The following is a 19,504-nucleotide window of genomic DNA, read 5'->3' as shown; positions in this document are numbered from 1 at the left end:
CCACTATCTGGACTAGATGTCGATCCATCAACTCATGGACCGGGGACCACCGGCTTTACTTCCCTTCCGAAGGAAGACGTGATCACGGATTTTTTCACCTCAGACCAATATCAACGACCTTGGTTGGGATTGAACTCGGACCAACTGGAATGAGTGGCGGTCATGCTTACCACTCAACTATCGGCGCCGTCCCTTTTAATAGATGATAGACAAACAGAGACAAAAAGCCGATTTTTTCGAAATAACATCAAATTTCAACGTTTCATGCATTTTAACCCTTGTGGAGGCAAACTGAAATCCTAACGTTCAATGGTTTTTCGAGTGTTTTTAAAGCTAAGACTAAAAATGATGTCTTGTCACGTTGAGAAACGTTTTATGGCATTTTATAGCAAAAATAATAATTTTCAATGTGTATTATGACAATTTACGATTTTGAGAGATTACGCACAGGTGCAAATGAAATGACGAGCAAAGTTTTGCTCCTATAAACGCATGTTTCAATCTATTTTTACTTTGTCATATTTCAATATTTTCAGATGGAAATTACAGCTTCATGTGCTGATATATTGACACTATATGACACATTGATAGCTGGCTATGTTATAAAACATTATGCAATTAAGTGTTAATTGGACATAGTACAAAAATTTGCAATTCTGTTCTTAAATGTAATTTTATGCGAAGCAAAACTATGAGGATATGTTTGATTGAACTACTCATAACTTAGCGAGCAGGCGTGCCCTGTTCTGCGTTTGCTCGGGAAAAAATATATGATGCAGACTCTACCGTTCGTCTGCATGTATGTGGTTTAAACAATATAGAATATAAATTAGTCAAAACTATCTGAAAATATCTGAAAACACTGAAATGTATTCATCAAAACTAATTTTTGTATGCAAATTAAGACAATTATTTGCATTACAGTATGCACGATTGATAGTAAAATACACAGCTAGCCTGATAGGCCCACCTTGCTTTTTTGTAAGTAAAAAAATACTGTTCATATATGATATTTCCATAATACCCTATTTTCCAGTGCATTTTAAAGTCAGTTAAAGAAATTTTCATGCACAAGCCTTCACTAAATACACAGCTTTTTATAACTAAAAATCGTTAGCCGCCGGGCCTGGGAGACCCGCTTGCCTTTTTTAAGGGTTAAAAGATTAAAAGATCACTACAATAACATTTCCAAAACTTCTTAAAAGGAGATAAGGTATCATCATTAGGTTCTTTACTGACACAGTTAACCTCACTTTTCTTAACGGTTCACTAGTACTGTTTACACATGGACTTAGAAAATTTATGTGGACTTGATTCGATAAAAGAAAATGGCAAATTCAATGTAAACAGTACAAGCGAACTGTCAAAAATGAACACACGAGTTCATTTGGGACGTCACCGTAAAGTATTCAATTGATTGATCTTCAAGTTGCTCACGTCACTTAAGGTTACAAATCGTACTGAATATTTTTAGATTGAACGTCACATGGTATAGTTGAAGTTTCATATATTGAATACTTCACAGTGACGTCACAAATGAACTCAGTGTTCATTTTTGACAGTTTACTTGTACTGTTTACATGGACTTAGAAAAATTCTTTGCTGTTTGCTTTGAGCGAATCTAGTCCTCCACAAAAATTTTTTAAGTCCTTGTAAACAGTACTAGTCAACTGCCAAGAAAAGTGAGGTTAACTATATCAGTAAAGAACCTAATTATTAGTGTGCCCGTATGGATACCCGCTATTGATGCATACGAAAAGAAAGAAAGAATATCTCCAACATAAAGATCTCTATTTCAGGGATAGCGACGCTAAGAATCCTTTCTGATTGGGGCTTGAACACACAAATATTGGTTAATGAGATCGGTATCTTACATTCTGTAGTGAAACAACAGGACATTTGCAATGCATTCACATCATAGAGTATAGAAGTCTAAATAAAAATCCGTTCCATTTAGGACATCTATCGTAGTGAAAAACGAATTCCTGCTTTTTGACCCGGATGGATTGTTTATTTAGTGTGTGAATAGTTCAATAGCCAATACGAGAGACGTGAAAAAATTCTGCTCACTCACATTTAAAACCTTACGTGCTCAAATGGAATGAACCATGGAATAAAGAATTCCTTCTTATCAACACGAAAAGCGTCATTAGTATATCAAGCCGACAGTTGGAGATGCTACAGAAATTGAAAAGAAACGGCCAATTTCTAAGTAAACGGAACAGGCTGTTTTAAAAAAGATTTTATTTTAATTGACGGGTGCTTTCATTGTCAATGGATCATAAATGGATTTTCATCTTAAAATAAAGGGGTTTTGCTATACATATTTGCAAGCTGATTCTGATCACTATAGAAATAGAGGAAGTAGCGGATATTTCAAGAAGGTAGTTTTATTTTAACTAAAAGTGTTTACCGCTATTATTGAACGAATGTGTTATTATTTCGTCGCTGTTGTGCTATCTTATGACAAACGCCATTTTGGGGGTAAACTGAGTTAGATATGCCACATAACTTGTTTGAAAAATCTCTACAAAGTGGCGTTTTCAGAATTTTGAAATTCTACTTTATGACTTAGATATAGCGAGAAACATGATGAGAAATTGTGAGTTTTTTGCTTCAAATAACTGTATCTAGGGATTTGCTCAAGTTATATTAAAGTTTTAGATGTTTTTATGTGTGAAAATGTCTGAGGAACACAATGGCATAAACATTTTTAAAAGAAAATTACACGAGTTGTTAGAAAAACACAGTTTCAGTTTTAAACTGGAAATAAAGGATATTTGGCAACACTGTAACCAAAAATATTGCTTTTGTGAAAGTGAATATGGTAACTTGTGTGAAAGAGTGCGTAAACATCAATCGGTTAAATCGTGTGAAATACTTTACTTTTCGTTGAAAACTTTGTGGGCGCCTATTGCTAATCGAAATATCATTCAGATAAGTATAGTGTGTAGTCATACAGACTATTATTGCTCTGTGATTTTCAGATTTCATTTCGCTGCGGCTGGCTTTATAAGCTTGCCCGCAGTGGAAGACGCAGTGTTATATTGTTCTTTGGTATTGTCCCGCTTCCCCAGCTGTAGTTTAATTTGCCTATAATGAGCGGCCTGTGTGCAAAGTGTACGAGCACGGTGAGTCTCGCCGAAGGCCTGGTTGTATGTCTTTTTGGCGGTGATAAATATCATCAAAAATGTTCCGGGCTAACAAAGGCCATGGTAAATTGGGTGGCTGATAATGCAAGTCTTTGCTACAAGTGTGCGAAGTGTTTATCAGATCAGTCTTCTGGTGTGCAGGATGTTAGTTCGATATCCATTGAGTTGAATAAGAAGATGGAACAATTCGCTTCCATTTTTGAGTCTCTCACTGATGCCCGAAAAAACATCGATGCACAGATAAAAATCGCAGTAGAAAACGGAATAGAAAAACTGATCAGGTCTTTCAACAACTCTCTCGAGAGTAAATTGGCTAGCTTGGAAAACAGTGTTGCCAAAAAGTTGGAAGATTTGAAAAGTTGTTTAAATGAAAATGTTAAGCGTGAAATTGAATTAGTTGGAATGAACAGAAAGAGGAATTTTAGTAATAGGAAGGTTCATTCTGAATCTGACGGGAATCCCAGTAGAAAACGAAAAATTTTGACGAATAAAGAAGATGAACCGATGTTAATTGAAATAGACGATGATGGAAATAATGACGAGGTTTTTGATAAAAATAGTAGAATTACTTACGCGAATGTTTTGTCGAGAGCTACTGGGACGAATAAAATTAGAACTAGAAGTCAAACGAAACGTAAGGCTCGCCCGGTCATTGTGATTAAACCAGTCGAGCCGTTGCAATCGAGTGACGACACGAGGAATGAATTAAAAAATAAATTAGATCCAAAGGTGCACAAAATTAGCAACTTTAAAAACGGTAAAGATGGCTCGATTATTGTGGAGTGTGCAACTCGGGATAATATTGAATCGGTGAAAGAAAACATTGTAAGCAATCTGGGTGAAAAGTATAATGCTGTTATACCGATACCCGGTAAACCGAAGTTGAAAATAATGGGGATGAGTGATCGATACTCTGAGGAAGTTTTCGTTGACTTATTAAAGAATCAGAATGAGGGCATTCCGGTCGATTTTGTTAAAGTTGTTGCCAATTTTGAAAATCCACGCTTCAAATATAACAAATACAATGTTATAATTGAAGTTGATAAGAACACTTATAGCGGCCTGATGTCAGCCCGTACGGTGAACATTGGTTGGGATAGGTGTTCTGTTTTAGAGGCCTTTAACGTGCTGCGCTGCTTCAACTGTGGAGAATTTGGTCATAAGAGTACGGGATGCGTTAATAAAGAAACGTGCTCCAGATGTAATGGAGCACATAGAACATCTGAATGCTCGTCAACTGATTTTAAATGTGTAAATTGTATAAAAAAGAATAGTGAACGCAAAATGAATTTGGACGTAAACCATGCGGCATTTAGTAAGCAGTGTTCAGTATATCGGAGACTGCTAGAATCGAAAAAAAGCAACATTTTGTTGAGTGAATAGCAACTAACAAACGGGAGGCTGTCTGAAATATTATGTTTAAATATAGCTGGGTTGTCTACAAACTTTGTTGCAATGCGACATCTTGTAGAAAACAAACGTCCATTGTTGGTTTTTCTATCAGAAACACATGTTGTTAATGCTGATGCATTTGATCAGTATAGCATTCCGGGTTATAAAGTTGCTTTTTGCCTATCTCATTCCAGACATACCGGTGGAGTTGCTATTTACGCCAAAGAATCGATTAAATTCAACGTTCGGTTAAACGAAGCAGTTGATAATAATTGGTTCTTGGGTATATCAGTTGAAAGAGGCATGTAGATGGGAAACTTTGCAGTAGTATACCATTCTCCTAGTTCTAGCGATCGACGATTTTTAGAAATTTTAGAAAACTGGTGGGAGAATTTCGTTGATTTAAGCAAACTTAATGTAATTTCGGGCGATTTCAATATTGATTGGCTCAACGATCAAAATTCGAATCAGTTGAAGCAGTTGGCAGAGTTTTTCAATTTCAAGCAAACGGTTAGTGAGTTTACAAGAATTTCCAGACACAGTAGAACATTGATAGATCACGTGTATTCCAATTTTGATGGGGTTCATTCGTATGTAGAGGCCGATTGTAAAATTTCAGATCATGAGACAATTTCAATTTTGCTGGAGAGTGAACCCAACCGTGAGGAGGATAAAGTTAAAATTAAGTGCTGGAAAAGATATTCGAAACAAGCCATGTCTCAACTGGTTTCGAGAAGCCTGGATTTTACGGAATTGAATGGAAATTTGGATAACAAGGCAGCTGTTCTAACTAATGTGTTAAAAGAGTGTACAAATAGTTTAGTTTCTCAAAAGTATATTAATTTAAATAACTCGAACAGCTGGTACTCTTTAGATCTTTTGCGCCTGAAACGTAAAAGGGATAAAAAGTACAAGAAATTTTGCAGAATTAATAGTGAACGTCTTTGGAATCAGTACACACACGCGCGAAATATTTATTCACGAGCTTTGAAAAAGACCAAATGTGAGTACATTCAAAGGAAGATCGATCAACATCAAAACAACAGCAAAGAGTTATGGAAAGTCCTAAAGAATTTAATTAAACCTAAACCTAGTTCCTCGCAGTCCATAACTTTTAACGGGGTAGAAGAACAATCTGAGCAAATAATAGCTGAAAAATTGAACAGTTATTTCGTTAACAGTGTGCAACTGATCAATCAAAGTATTGAGCTGGTCAGTGAACCTGCGGAAATAACACAGCCGATTAATATTAACTGTAGATTTGATGGATTTCACCCAATCACTTTTGAACAATTGAAAGATATTTGTTTTTCTTTGGGAAAATCGGCTGGTATCGATAATGTCAATGCAAAAGTGATACAGGATTGCTTTCATGTCATCGGACACGATCTGCTGGACCTTGTAAATGAATCGCTACAAACTGGGCACGTGCCGACAGTTTGGAAGGAATCACTTGTGATTCCTATTCCCAAAGTTACTGGGACGGATAAAGCCGAAGAGTACCGCCCCATTAACATGTTGCACACATTAGAGAAAATTTTAGAACTTGTTGTTAAGGGCCAGCTGATGAGTTATTTGAATAATAATAATTTGCTAATTCCGGAGCAATCGGGATACCGAGAGGGACACTCTTGCGAAACCGCTTTGAATCTAGTGTTAGCAAAATGGAAAGAGAAAATCGAGGTTAAAGAGACTATTTTTGCTGTATTTTTGGATTTGAAACGCGCTTTTGAGACAATTTCGAGACCATTACTTTTGAAAACTTTAGAGCGATTGGGTATCGGAGGGATAGCGCATAAGTGGTTTGAAAATTATTTATGTGATAGAACTCAGAAAACTAGTTTTAACGATTTTGTATCTAGTCCTCTCGGCAATCCTCTTGGAGTGCCGCAAGGTAGTGTCTTAGGTCCTATTTTATTTATTATGTATATAAATGACATGAGGCGAGTTTTACGATTTTGTGACTTAAATTTGTTTGCTGACGACACTGTTCTGTTCATTGCAGCTAAGGATATAGATGAAGCCGTGGCGCATTTGAACGAAGATTTGCATTCCCTTGCTCGTTGGTTAAAATTTAAACAATTAAAGTTAAATGTTGCTAAAACAAAATATATGATCATCTCTTCGGCTAATACTAGGCCTGACGTTAACGTTGAAATAAATGGTGAGACTATTGATCGCGTTAGTGAATTAAAATATCTTGGAATAATCATTGATGACAAGTTAACCTTTAAGTCTCACATCGACAATGTCATCAAAAAGATTGCTAAAAAGTATGGTATATTGTGTCGTCTGAAAAATGATTTAACAATTAGTAGTAAAATTTTATTATATAAATCTATTGTTTCACCACATATTGACTTCTGCCCATCCATTTTGTTTCTTGCCAATCAAACACAAATATTGAGGTTACAGCGATTGCAAAATAGAATCATGCGATTAATATTAAAATGTAACAGATACACTTCCTCTAGTTTCATGCTAAGCGCATTACAATGGCTCTCTGTGAAGCAAAGAATTTATTACTTGACAATGGTGTTCATTTTTAAAATTATTAATGGAATGCTGCCTCGATATTTGTGTGATCGAATTGAAAGAGGAAGTGATGTGCATAGGTACAACACTAGAAACGCGTCGGATCCAAGAACACCAAACTTTTTATTTAGTAGATCACAGAACTCCTTGTTGTACAAAGGAATAAGTTTTTTCAATTCGATGCCTAGGCATATTAAACGTGCAGCAACATTAGCGGAGTTCAAAACACTATGTATTTCACACGTAAAATCTGCTTTGTAGACAGATTTTTTGAATTTTTATATTTTGGAGTTATTTGAATAACTATGTAATACCACGAAGATTGTATTTTTTTTCTCTTCTATTATTTGCATTTAGTCACACTAAGTTATTATATTCGCTATGATGATGATGGATTTTTGTTACTTGTTTATTAAAGTTATTAAAAAATAATGAGATGTCTACAAAAGTCTGAGCCACGCGCGCGCTAAGCAGACAGAGACTAACTTGAAATCGAACATGGTGACCAGCACTAAAAGCTCATCGGGTTGAATCGAAGCTTTTAGACTTTTGTTGTGATCAGGGTCTGATTTGATGATGGAGTTGTGTTGACTTTGCTCGACAATAGAGTTAAGTTCGGTTATTGCTGCGATAGTGGTAATAACGGAGTTAGCTCGTTGAGTATGGGGCTTGATGACTCCTTCTGATAACTACTAGATATCAGGTTCAATTCCTGATCAATCAAGGATGTTCTCTGATAGGAGTATCCCTTGATTGCCTTGGGTTAATGGTAGGAAACTTTCAATAAAGGGGTCTGATGTGGATGATATAACTCGACCGGACTCTGCACTGCCACTAGGCTCGTCACTGCTCACCTTAGCAGGTGGTAGTACCGATGTCTTGGTCAGGCGGGAGGAGTCTTACAGAGCATTATCGGAAATGGAAGCTATTGGGTTCAATTCCCGATTCTATCAATTATCTTCCCGGAATGGAAATTTTCTTGATGGACCCTGGTTGTTGGCGGAATATTCGAAATGTATCTGGTTACGTTCTTTTGAAGGAAAGCTATGTCTGCAAATTGAACCAGTCCGTTTCTTTTTGTTAACTGGTTTTGTTATGGATCAAAATATTAATTATCTTTTAGATAAATCGTTCAGCTCACACCTTTGTGGGGGTATGAGGTGGGACCATCATCATCATCATCATCATCAATAACAATTTTTTCTAGATTCCCTGACTCATTTCCTTCAAAATGCATTTCACCGATTGTTTATAGACCATATGAATGCAAAGATATGAATAAAAGTTAAAAATTGATGCTTTTTTTCTATGGAAAATTTTCCATGCACAATTATGACACGCCATACAAATTTTGCCATCACTACACGCCTACGACACATGTGAGTGCGACTTTTGTTTACATTTATAGTGAAAACTCGCAACATAGTCAACCGATCTTCGTAATATTTGAGAGATTAATGCAGAATAGATAGAAGCATCAATTGTCTTCTTAGGATTGTTTATACCATTTATAAGTTTCAAGATATTCAATCTCAAACTTAAAAAATCGTTTTTCTCGAAATGTGCTAAATGGCGCTTGTCATAAGATAGCACAACAGCGACGATTTAGTGTATAAAAAAACCTGGTACAATCACTGCATAACTGTGTTGACAAACTTCATATTACCATTATCTTATATTCTTCATTCAAAATCAAGAGGTGCGATATATGTTGAGAATAGACTCTGCTGCTAAAATAGGCACAACATCCTATAAAACTGACACTAGAATGTAGCAATTCAGAAGAGCAAATAATATCAGCTGCAAATAAATTGAACATGGAATGTGAATGTTACCTGCACTCAAACTAGAAACAACTTTATTGTGTTCCGTGTTGCCGAAAACAACTGAAATCTGTTTATATGAACCGTATGCCAGCCACAAAAATACAAAAAGCATCAACATTATTCAAAGTAGGTTGAACACGGACGAAACAAAACCACCCCCGCACCTTAATTACTGGAAGCAAAAATAGATTTGTCGGCCCTACAGTTTGGCGTGCTTCGTTCGCTTACGATTCGGAAGTTTCTGAATATTATAGGGTAAAGTAACTATTTTCACCATATTAGGGAAGGTGCCTCACTGTTTTCTTCATTACTCGTTTTCCAATCGATGGATGGGTATAAATTAGCATCAACAGCTTTGCTTAGTTGTTAGGAACCAATATAAAAACACTCACAATACAATAATGGTCAGTAAAATGATCGTGTTTGAGCGCAACGAAAACCCGAATCGAGTGCCCGAATTATCGCTATACCATTTGACCCGATGCGTTGAACAAAGATGGCCGACACTGCTCTAACCAAGGGCTTCAAATAGATAGGGTGATATAAACATGGCGAAAATAAGCTCATTACTCTACCACGGAACAGGTCGCCAACACACACGTGTGTACCTATTTAACAAAATGTTTTAATTTGGAATCTGCATAGCTTTTGACTAGTGCTAGTGTTCGTTAACTACCTTGCGGGCGATCTCTATATTGACAATTTTCTTCGCCAACCCAATATCTCCGTGAGATTTGACGATAGTTGTTTTGTTCAATCGAACTTCAAATCATCGTATCATAGTTTCGTTTAACGAAAAATAAAAGTAGCATAGCGTTGTTGGCAAAATGATTGCCTTGTACGCAGCTCATCTGGGTTTAATACCCAAACCCACACAAAGGGTTAAAGACTCGAAAAAAGCGATGAATGACATTAAAAAAAATAAAAACTTTTAACACTACAGTGAAATCTGACATCTGAGTTGATATAAGACAACCGTTAAATATTTCCATTTCGATGTATCATCTTTCCCAGATAATAACGATAAGTGGAATGTCCAATTCGGACTGATCTATGATCAACAGACAGGCAGCGGATTATTTCAGCCGCGCAACACGTGAAATTTGTGTCAACAGTCACCAGGGCATTAAGCGGCTATCTTCACGTCAATATGTACATCAATACTTGTCTCATTGCATGTCTAGCAATTTGCAATAAGACCATGATAAGACGTCCTTTGTTTTCACCCAACGAACTTATCCACGCTGTCGTTGCCAAGCCGTCCTTCAGTGATGAACTTTTTCGGGGAGCTCCGGCCATGCTCCGAGTGAAAAGTTGCGAATTAGTCGATTGGAAGCTATAGTAAAGAACACAAATTGGAAACCAATTAATTTGTCTCTGTATTTTTTTCTCTCAATTCCAGACAACCGGCAAACATGGCTTCGTTCGGCGTGTGGGACTACGCGGTGCTTGTCGTCGTGCTGCTAGTATCCGCCGGCATCGGCGTGTACTACAGGTTCTCCGGTGGAAAACAGAAAACTACTACGGTAAGCGTTTTCGATGTTTTCTGATTGTTCAAAATTTTGCACCCGATTAAACGTGTGTACCCTCGATCAAAATCAAGCGCATGCTGCTTCAGTTTATTGGGTTGTAATTGTTTTTGCATCAATAAATCAACATTCCGTGGTGAGTTCGCCGAAATACCACCGCAATCATGCAACGAAGAGTAAAGTTGGACCGAAATGTGCTCGAAGGGGGTCATTTGTGGTGCCGTTTCGTTTTTGGTTGTTTTCTTTTGTGAAACTGATTCGCTAAACACGTATGACTCGGAACGATGAGAAACTAAGGAAATAGAAATATCGGCTGATGATCGCGTGATATCTGAACCCCACCTTTAATTATAAGCATCGTTTTTTTTTGCCTGGGCCGTCTTTGGACTTTGGAGCCCCTGGAATTGAAACATTTTACGGCTAGGTAGTGATGCTTTTCAGTGAATTTCTGAATATCGAAGTCAAACCAATATATTTCAAGTTTTTTAGTTTTTCTATTTACATTTTATTTTGGAGGTTTCAAACCGTTAAATTTACATTATAGGACAAAATTTAAAATTTTCAAATTGTATCATATTTCAATTATGATAAAGATTGGAAGAAAGCGTTGGTTTTCTATGCTGAGCTGTGTTGCAAAATGAACTGAAAAGTGACTAACTATGAGTAGAAAATGCAAGTATTAAGAAAATTAGATGTGAAGTTTATCGCACATAAAAAAACTTTCTAATACAGTAATGTTTCGATTATATCACGGTCGTTCTGTATTTTAGCGTGATATATTTGAAGCGTGATATATTCAAAACAAAACAAAAAATCATATCATTGATTGGAAGAAATATATGATGTCATTGGTAAAATGCCATAATTCCCTGATGTGGGCCATATTTTGTACCCGTTTGTGGACCGCCTTGAAAAATTAGTATTTAAAATTGTCATTATGCGCAACAGTTATTTCCCATGTGTCCATTGTGGAGCTGACTTGGATATGTCAGATGATTGAAATCTTGGATGATTCATCTAGTGCCAAATTTCTGTTTATCAGAGAGTCAGATAATAAAGGATCATAAACTGGGAATCTGCAGAGGGATCACTATTCCTTTGTCGCCCTCGATCCTAACCTCAATCGTGTGTCGTTCTGCTAAATGAGTTTCCGGTCGTTATTTACAACCAAACTACTCTTCCAAAGACTCTATACCTCTTTATTTCCTTCGCAAAACTGTCCAAACGTGACTTTAAGGTGAAGCGATGCCAAAATCACAACAAAGATTCGGTTATGGTCGGCTATGTCCGGGTTACGTTCAGCACATGTGTGCGGCTAGAACATACTATACCGATAGGAGATGGCACGTACACAAGCGTATTGTTCAGCAATCAGCTGACTGATTTTTGTACCACGTGTTTAATTTGTTTAGAAAAATAAAAAGGTGCAAATTTCCCAAACGAATCAAAGTTCCGTGAAGAGAATCTATTCATCTGCATGTGCTAACATGCTTACATGCAGTGATACAATTTCTATCCAATCTGAGATAAGATACCTATTTAAGTTACAAGCGATTTTGTCTTGTGAGCCAATGCAATGTTTTGATTTTGACGATGAAATAAAAAGAAGAAGAAGCAGAAACGACAGCAGCCATTTTAGCTGCCACCTTGTGACTCTATTCAGTATGTCCTTAACTTCTTCTATCAAAAAACCTTCTTCGCCTTCCTCTATTTACTTCTCGATAAACATATGATTACGGCGTAAAAGCCAACTGTCAAAATTCTATTTAAGGAGAAATTCCAAAAAAAATCGTTACTGGTCGAACACCGTTCATAGCACTAAATGCAAGAAAAAACTTTTCTCTTTTTTACTCCCAACATCTGTTATTGGCGAGCGACCGTTTGTCAGGAATTTTCATTCAAAGTGAATTTTGACAGTTGGCTTTTACGCCGTTATCATATGTTGGTCGAGACTTTTACTAATCTGACATCTTCAAATTTTCTTCAAATCATCTATCTCTTCCAAGAGGGTGACGTGACGTCATATTTTCGTAGCCAACATAAGAACTTTGCTTGTAACGAAATTAATTCTAAATACGAACGAGGAGCACTTTAGTTTACATCAAATCAGTTAACGTGTTCATTGTTTTCTTTTGTTTACTGCTACTATTGTTTGTTGATGACATTTTAAGCGATTTTGACGTTGTCAAACTGACCCCCATCGATCGGTGGAAAAACGATGTTGCCTATTGTCAAACTCTGTATGTAGAGATAGGGATGCCAGTTACCTGATCTCTTCCCTTCAGAGAGAAAGATGGGAACATTTGACACTTTTGAGTGTATTAGTATTATACTTGCAAAATTAAGCATGGCGGTCGGGTCCTTGAAGTAAACATCAACATCCGAACGAGCATCATGATTCTTTGGCGCACGATGAAGAGGGAGAAAAGGCCGAGCTTCACTTCGGATCTATCGATTAGAAAACTTATGGACACTTTTTACCTCGAAAAAAACGATGAAATTAACTATTGCCGAACCGAAACGAAACTTATGGCAATAGAAGGGCCCGCTACGTCAACTGTTTGTGCTTTTCTTCTTCATATCCTCTTGTTTTTTAGGCTTCATCAAAGAAAAATGACAACCGCACTCACACACAGAAAAAAATGTGCACACCTGTATCCATCTTGATCATGACCTCCCAGTAATGTTCAGCCGGAAATGAACTGGAATTCTGGCTGGTTCCAGTTCGTCCACGGGCTCCAGTGACACAACCGATTCTAACTAGAATCGGTCGTGTCACTGGAGCCGGAATACGAACTGGAACCAGCCAGAATTCCGGTTCATTTCCGGCTGAGCTTAACTGGGCTATATCGTTCACTTGTGGCCGTGCTGCCAGAGTAGGGGAAAGAGACTAACAGTGGAACTATGAAAACGTATTGTTTTCATAGTTCCACTGTTACCCTCTTTCCCCTACACCCAAAACGTACCCGGTAAGATTCGCTTACATTAATGCAATAAATACGAGCGAAAATTGCTAGCGTTCTGGTAATGTGCGAAAATTGCAAGAAGCTTTCTTGCATGCAATGCAAGAAACAGAAAATGCGAATTTTGCCTATGTATTAGCGATGTATGTGTATTGGTGACCAATATGAGTTAGAAAAAAGACTGTTGGCATTGAAAAATGAACCCCGCACAAACAGATCGCTAAGCAATGCTTTATCCACCCAACCATACTATCAGATAGTAATAAGTGGATAAAAATCATATATAAACTATTGGATGATTTCGCGATTAATGAAAAAAGTAAAACACGCAGCCAGATTTGAGAACTCACGTCCTTGCGCATCATAGCGCTAACTATAAGCACTGATCTGTCCTTACACATAAGAACAAGACGTTAAAACTCGTACAATTGTCACATCCGCAATTTGATGCCGTCTCGTGTGTAATGAATAAATTACAAAACTGCGTTTGATGATGTTGGTGAGGAATGAATAAAAAGTAGACGGAAAATAAAAACTCGCCGTGCGTTGCTATACCAACCAGCATAGGCATGTGAATGTGGTGGTAATCCTTTGACAGTGTGTTTGAAGAAACGTATGTACGTAAAGCGAGAGATGAAGTGATTTTATATGCTTGCAACAATTGCAAGCGTCTTTAACTGCAAAATTGCAAGCGATGCTAACATTATTTGCAAGTGATTGTCGCTTGCAATTATTGCAAGAGATTTTTGTTTTGGGTGTACTTTGCGGTGCTGTTCCCAACACTACGGTTAATACCTCCATAATCAAAGTAAAAAATCTCTGCTCTTATTTGAGTACTATGGCTCTGGAAATTTCTTTCAGTTTACCAGTGAATATAAAAAATAAGATAAGTGGTATACTTTTTTAATTGGAGCTAGTATGAAAACAAATGAGATAAAAATATCCAAATTCAATAAACCAAACACATAGGAATAAGAAGAGATAAGTGTATGACGTCAAAGAACTAACTAAAACGTTCAAATCACAGAGAACAGACGCCCATCTTCATCATCCATCTTGTGTAAAATTCCCTAACGGTTTCGAAGGTAGTTGGGATACTTCCACCAGGTGCGCTACTGTCGTCATGTTTTTAGTGGCTAGTTTGACTGAATTGACAGCGGTTAAACCTTTACCTAGTCAAACCAATCTGGAACCGATTCGGACTTCTGAACGGATTCAGTGTGGCTTCCATCTCAAATGCATCAACCGATTGAGTCGGAATCGGTTGTTTTCTTTTAGACAGAACCCATTCAGGAAATCGAACCGGTTCCGGAATGGATTTGACGGATAGTTGGGATAAGTTGGTATGGCGGCGCTAGTGTTTTAACGTATATTCATTCAAAGCTTTACACACATTTTATTAACATATATGTTCGATCATGGATGTCTGTTCTCTATGTTCAAATGAATAATCTGAATAATTAAGATGATGAATATTTAAGTTTTTGAGAAATTATCAAAAACTCGATGAAAACGCAAATTTCAAAACACTTCACTTCCGAAAGGTTACTAAAACTCGTTAACTGAATGATACAAGCACTTCGTTCAATTAATAAAATTCTCGCATTTCCACTGGAAATAAAAGATTGGAAATACAAAATATACGATTTTGATTAAGGGCTATTTAAGACAAACAAGTTGTTCACAGAAAAAGTTCAATAACTCTGTAACGGTTGAGATGCGATGGACGTAACTGTGCACAATTTTTTTCTATTTCTTTTCCTGTACCATGAATATCTCGCAATCACGTTACATTAATATTGAATTAAAAATACACCAAGCGCCTTAAAATTTTTGCATATCTGATCACGGGAAATGCCGCCACGAGTTCCTGATTGTAGTCCACTAGGACGTGACAACAGTCTTTTATCTTTCTCCTGACAAAACACAAGTCTAGAGGCCGTGCGGCATCCAGCAAATTGAAGTATCTCGGCCAAGAATTGATCCAATGGGTTCCTGCTCCCATGTCGTAAGAGGCGAATGGAAACAGAGACCCTCAACGAAAGTTATTTCTCCGTGCCGAGAACTGAATGGCTGTCAGAACTATAATATGCCAGTTTCACACAGAGTATTATTGGTCCAACCCTTATTGTGTCAAGAGAATCTCTGACTCAGTGGACGTGTTCTTCGCAAATCGTGGGATTCAATGGATGGTCATGTCCCTAATACTTCGCTAATTCGCTATGGTATCTTCTAATTGCTGTACAATATGTGCTGGTGATGAAATACGTAATACTCTGATCGAAAATGTTTAGAGTATGTAAGTAGGAGTTTGCCCACTACTTGGGTTCTAATCTTACCTGCCTGGCAGACTCTTGGTGACAGGGCGGCCTAGATGCTTCTACCAAGAACTTCGAATTTTTGTACCACGAACAAAAGTTGGTGGGGCTGCTCCAGCAGCGACCCTCGACTATAAGGTAGGGAGATGAGCTTAGTTTTCTGTTAATTGGAAACGGAACGTTGGAACGTTTACGAAGAATCAACAGAATCAATCTTGCTTCCCGCAAGGAATCCTAGAAGACACCCCAGGATGTTTCCCAGGCGGAGCTGTTGTCTTGTCCTATCTGCTTACCTTTTCGTTGGGTGTCAGCTGTGGAGGAGAGCAAGGCTCGTTCTGCTGATCCTCTACAGCGAGAGGGGAGGGTGCGGCGGATCATTGACGGTTAGCCGGGGAAGCCTTTTTATTAAGCCACCCCGATGGCGATCCAGCACGACACAGCACTTGTCTAACAACTAAGTTCTGAACTGTAGCGGGTAATCTTTCTTCCGCTCGACACTAAAATGCACTTTCACGAAATCAATATTAATTCGAAAAAAAGGTCACGACAAACAAAACACGCCTTACCGGTGGTCTCCTACTATCTAATATCTCGAAGTCCGCCTTCCACAAGGGTTAAACAAACCAACTCGTCTTCCATCACTGTCTCCGCCGATGCTTTTTGAGTAACGAATTCAGCGCTCGTTTTCGGCAGCAGGAGGAAAATTATGGCTTAACTAAACCCTAACATTAGTTCACAAACAACCCATAAAAACTACACCTATCTAAGCCAGAGTGTATGTAAGGAGAGTGAAGACAACTGTCATGATTATCCGTCAGTGAAATTCCAAACGAACAAACGACCTGTCAAAATACATGAATTTGACTCGTTTGGAATGACACTGACAAATAATAATTGTTCCAATTTTGACAGTGTCGTCACTCTCCTTATGCACTCAGATCTAAGCCTACAAAATCGTTCACAAACACAAATACCTGCAAAGTTCCAGAGAGAATAGGGAGAGAGGCGAATAGTGAAAATCAGTCAAAACGGCAACACTCCCGTTATGATGATTTCAACAATAGCATTTTGGCAACAGCTTCCACAGTCAGCACAATGACTCCCTATAATATTTCGGAAAGAAATCGTATGGTGATCGTTGGATTTGATTTGCAAATGATGTCCATTTCGAATCAAAGAGGTAAAATAATTGTAAAGCTTTACCAAAATACATATACTCTAGAATGCATCTTATAATCACAATTTGACTGAATTCTGACGAAAAGTTATGTTTCTTTTTTGATGGATGTACAATACTTATCTCCTCCAACTCAGGCATGAGTAATGTTTATTTACTTTGCACTTCTTCTTCTTCGCTTCTGTTTGGCTTGTTTGTGAAACAAAGCCCAAAATGGCACAGCATATAAAGCTATATTGCCAGTTAATTTTCGTTTATAGTCCAATGGACTTTACTTTCTGTGACTAACCGACGATAAACTCGCAGCGCCACAAAATTGGTCCACCACAGCACGAGTAATTCGCCCAATCAAGGTGGAAAAAGCGAATTATCTAGCACTCAGTGAAAACCAACATGTCGACACGTTGAAATTTTCACCGGAAGTGATTTACTTTGCACGATTGGTCTACACCTAAGAGAAGAGACGACAACAGGCTTCTTGCTCTTCTTAATTTTATCTACCAGGCCCTGTCCACGGCTCACAGAAAGCAGGCTTGCAATTCCGCGAATTGACAGTTTTCGGTGACGTCAGAGAAATCGTTGAGATAAACAAACGGATTTCTCGAAAGTTGTTAATTGACAATATTTGAGCTCTTACGGTGGAAAAAATAGTGTGCAATGGATTTTTGACAATTTTTGACGTTAATTACGCCATAATTACACTAGACACAGTGGATAATCAGTGCATCTATGTGCTTATTAGCGTAAATCGGGAATTTGGATGCATGCCATAGAAAACATATCCCACCGTAATTTTATGATCATAGCAAAGGTTTTGGACATCCGCATAGCTTCCTTGTGATTTACCAGGTGCCGATCATTCGTTAGCAGCAAACAATATATCCATATTAAATTTGCAAAAGGGCGAATAAGATTTGTAAACAAACTTTTATTTTGATGATTTCTCTTAATTTACTATAATTTCAAAGCAGAAAACAATTGAAATTACTTCTACGAACGGTAAAAATTTACATTAACGCATATTTTTCATAAAATTCCACTCTGCAGCAGACTAATGAGCGAAACAAGTTTGTTTACAAAAACAGTTTCGCCCTTTTGACGAATTAGTATTGATATGAGTATCATGTAATTGTTTTCGCCGACGATTTCTATGACGCGCTCGTCAAATGTTTACACTCTAACGAGCTAGCCTAGTATATGTAAGCCGTGGCCTTGTCATAATTCCAAAGACAACAAGCATCCATCGTTGCCAGATTCCATTTGCATGTTTTTTCACAATTGCTGAAAATAATTGTACCTCAAATATCGACCATCTGTCAAGAATTCACAATACTAGCTACATTTAAAAATTGAATTTTATATTTACTCGTGTCTCTCTTAACAATAGACGTAGTTATATCGTCATTCAGAGTATTTATTCAATTTGCATGAAATGTTCATGTGTTTCATACACAGTAGCCAAAATAGATTCAGCAGCACTGTTTTTCATTCCGTTTGAAAATATTATGAACGCTCTTGACTGGCAAAACGACCAATCAGAAGCTGGTTCAATATTGAGGTTAGGACTGGATCAAATTGGCTACGCGATTGTCTTCTCTTCTCTTAGGTCTACACAATAAGGTATTTTTGGCTTCACACTATTCGTCTCTTTCTCTATTCTCTTTGCAAAGTTCTACGAAAATTTGTGAACGAACAAAGCACGACGTTTGGTGTTTATGTTGTCCTAGCACTACACTGTGAAGTGAGTGTAATCAAAATTAGGTATTTTCCCACCCAGTGCTAAATTGTCACCCTAACGGGTCACAAATAGCAAACATTAATCTTCAACGTGAAATGACCCGTGCATGTATACTTGCGAATAATGCAATTGACGCGTTTTATCACCGACCTCACAACTTGCGATATTTGTGCTGTCACATGTAATATGACAGTTATACGTCATAAACAAGAAATACGTCTGTTCAGCATTTTTACCGCGTTATGAATCATCACCGTCTCATGATTTCAAACCAGTTGTATGATACTGCGACAGAAATTGGTTTCCACTCATAATCGGCAGCGATGCAAATGCCCATCACAAAATTTTGGCAGCTCAAATATCAAGTTAAGAAGGAATGACGGAATACTCAAGCAGCACAAATCTTCATATACTCAATGTATGGAATCGGTCAACATTTACACGATCTGGCAGAGAAAAGGTTTTAGACATGACTCTCCGCTCTGACAGTATTACATGAGTTGGCAAGCTCACTGTACGTGTTCGAACCATCGTTATCTGACCATAAACACATCATATGTGATCATATAAACATCTCCCTAGATATCGTCACATATCGTTATCCCAGATCTACGAACTGGAGACTCTACGAAAAGGGATTCGAGACTAGGTTGTAAATCTCCAAGTCTCAAGTCCAACCAAGGCTAGTAGATTAAATAATTTACTTTCGAGATCGAAAGACTTTAGTCAGCTTCAATTTTGGACACACACACTTTCCCAGCTGTTCGGATCCATCACCGAAGACTGCCCCTGAGTTTTTTCAGGTAGTCCTGATTCTTAAGCATTTACTCATAAAATTGTGACAACCAAATCGATCAAATGGGCATCCGTAGCA

At 37.6% G+C, this 19,504-nt stretch overlaps 1 protein-coding gene across 2 annotated transcripts in view; it reads left to right on the top strand.

The window, feature by feature from the left end:
- LOC131685013 (putative sodium-dependent multivitamin transporter) overlaps positions 1-19,504 on the top strand; it is a 51,971-nt gene that overhangs the window by 26,231 nt on the left and 6,236 nt on the right. The window contains exons 1-2 of one of the 2 annotated variants that reach the window (XM_058968342.1): positions 10,112-10,246; positions 10,308-10,431. In XM_058968342.1, the coding sequence (XP_058824325.1) occupies positions 10,321-10,431 (111 nt within the window). In that variant the 5' untranslated portion in view covers positions 10,112-10,246; positions 10,308-10,320. Of the gene's footprint in view, positions 1-10,111; positions 10,247-10,307; positions 10,432-19,504 lie in introns of those variants that run through there. The other variant, XM_058968341.1, reaches the window with a different exon arrangement.

This window comes from Topomyia yanbarensis, chromosome 2, assembly GCF_030247195.1.
Source record: "Topomyia yanbarensis strain Yona2022 chromosome 2, ASM3024719v1, whole genome shotgun sequence".
In the NCBI taxonomy this organism is placed as follows: domain Eukaryota; kingdom Metazoa; phylum Arthropoda; class Insecta; order Diptera; family Culicidae; genus Topomyia; species Topomyia yanbarensis.
The sequence above is the reverse complement of the archived record's forward strand: the minus strand, read 5'-3'. Positions and strand labels throughout refer to the sequence as shown.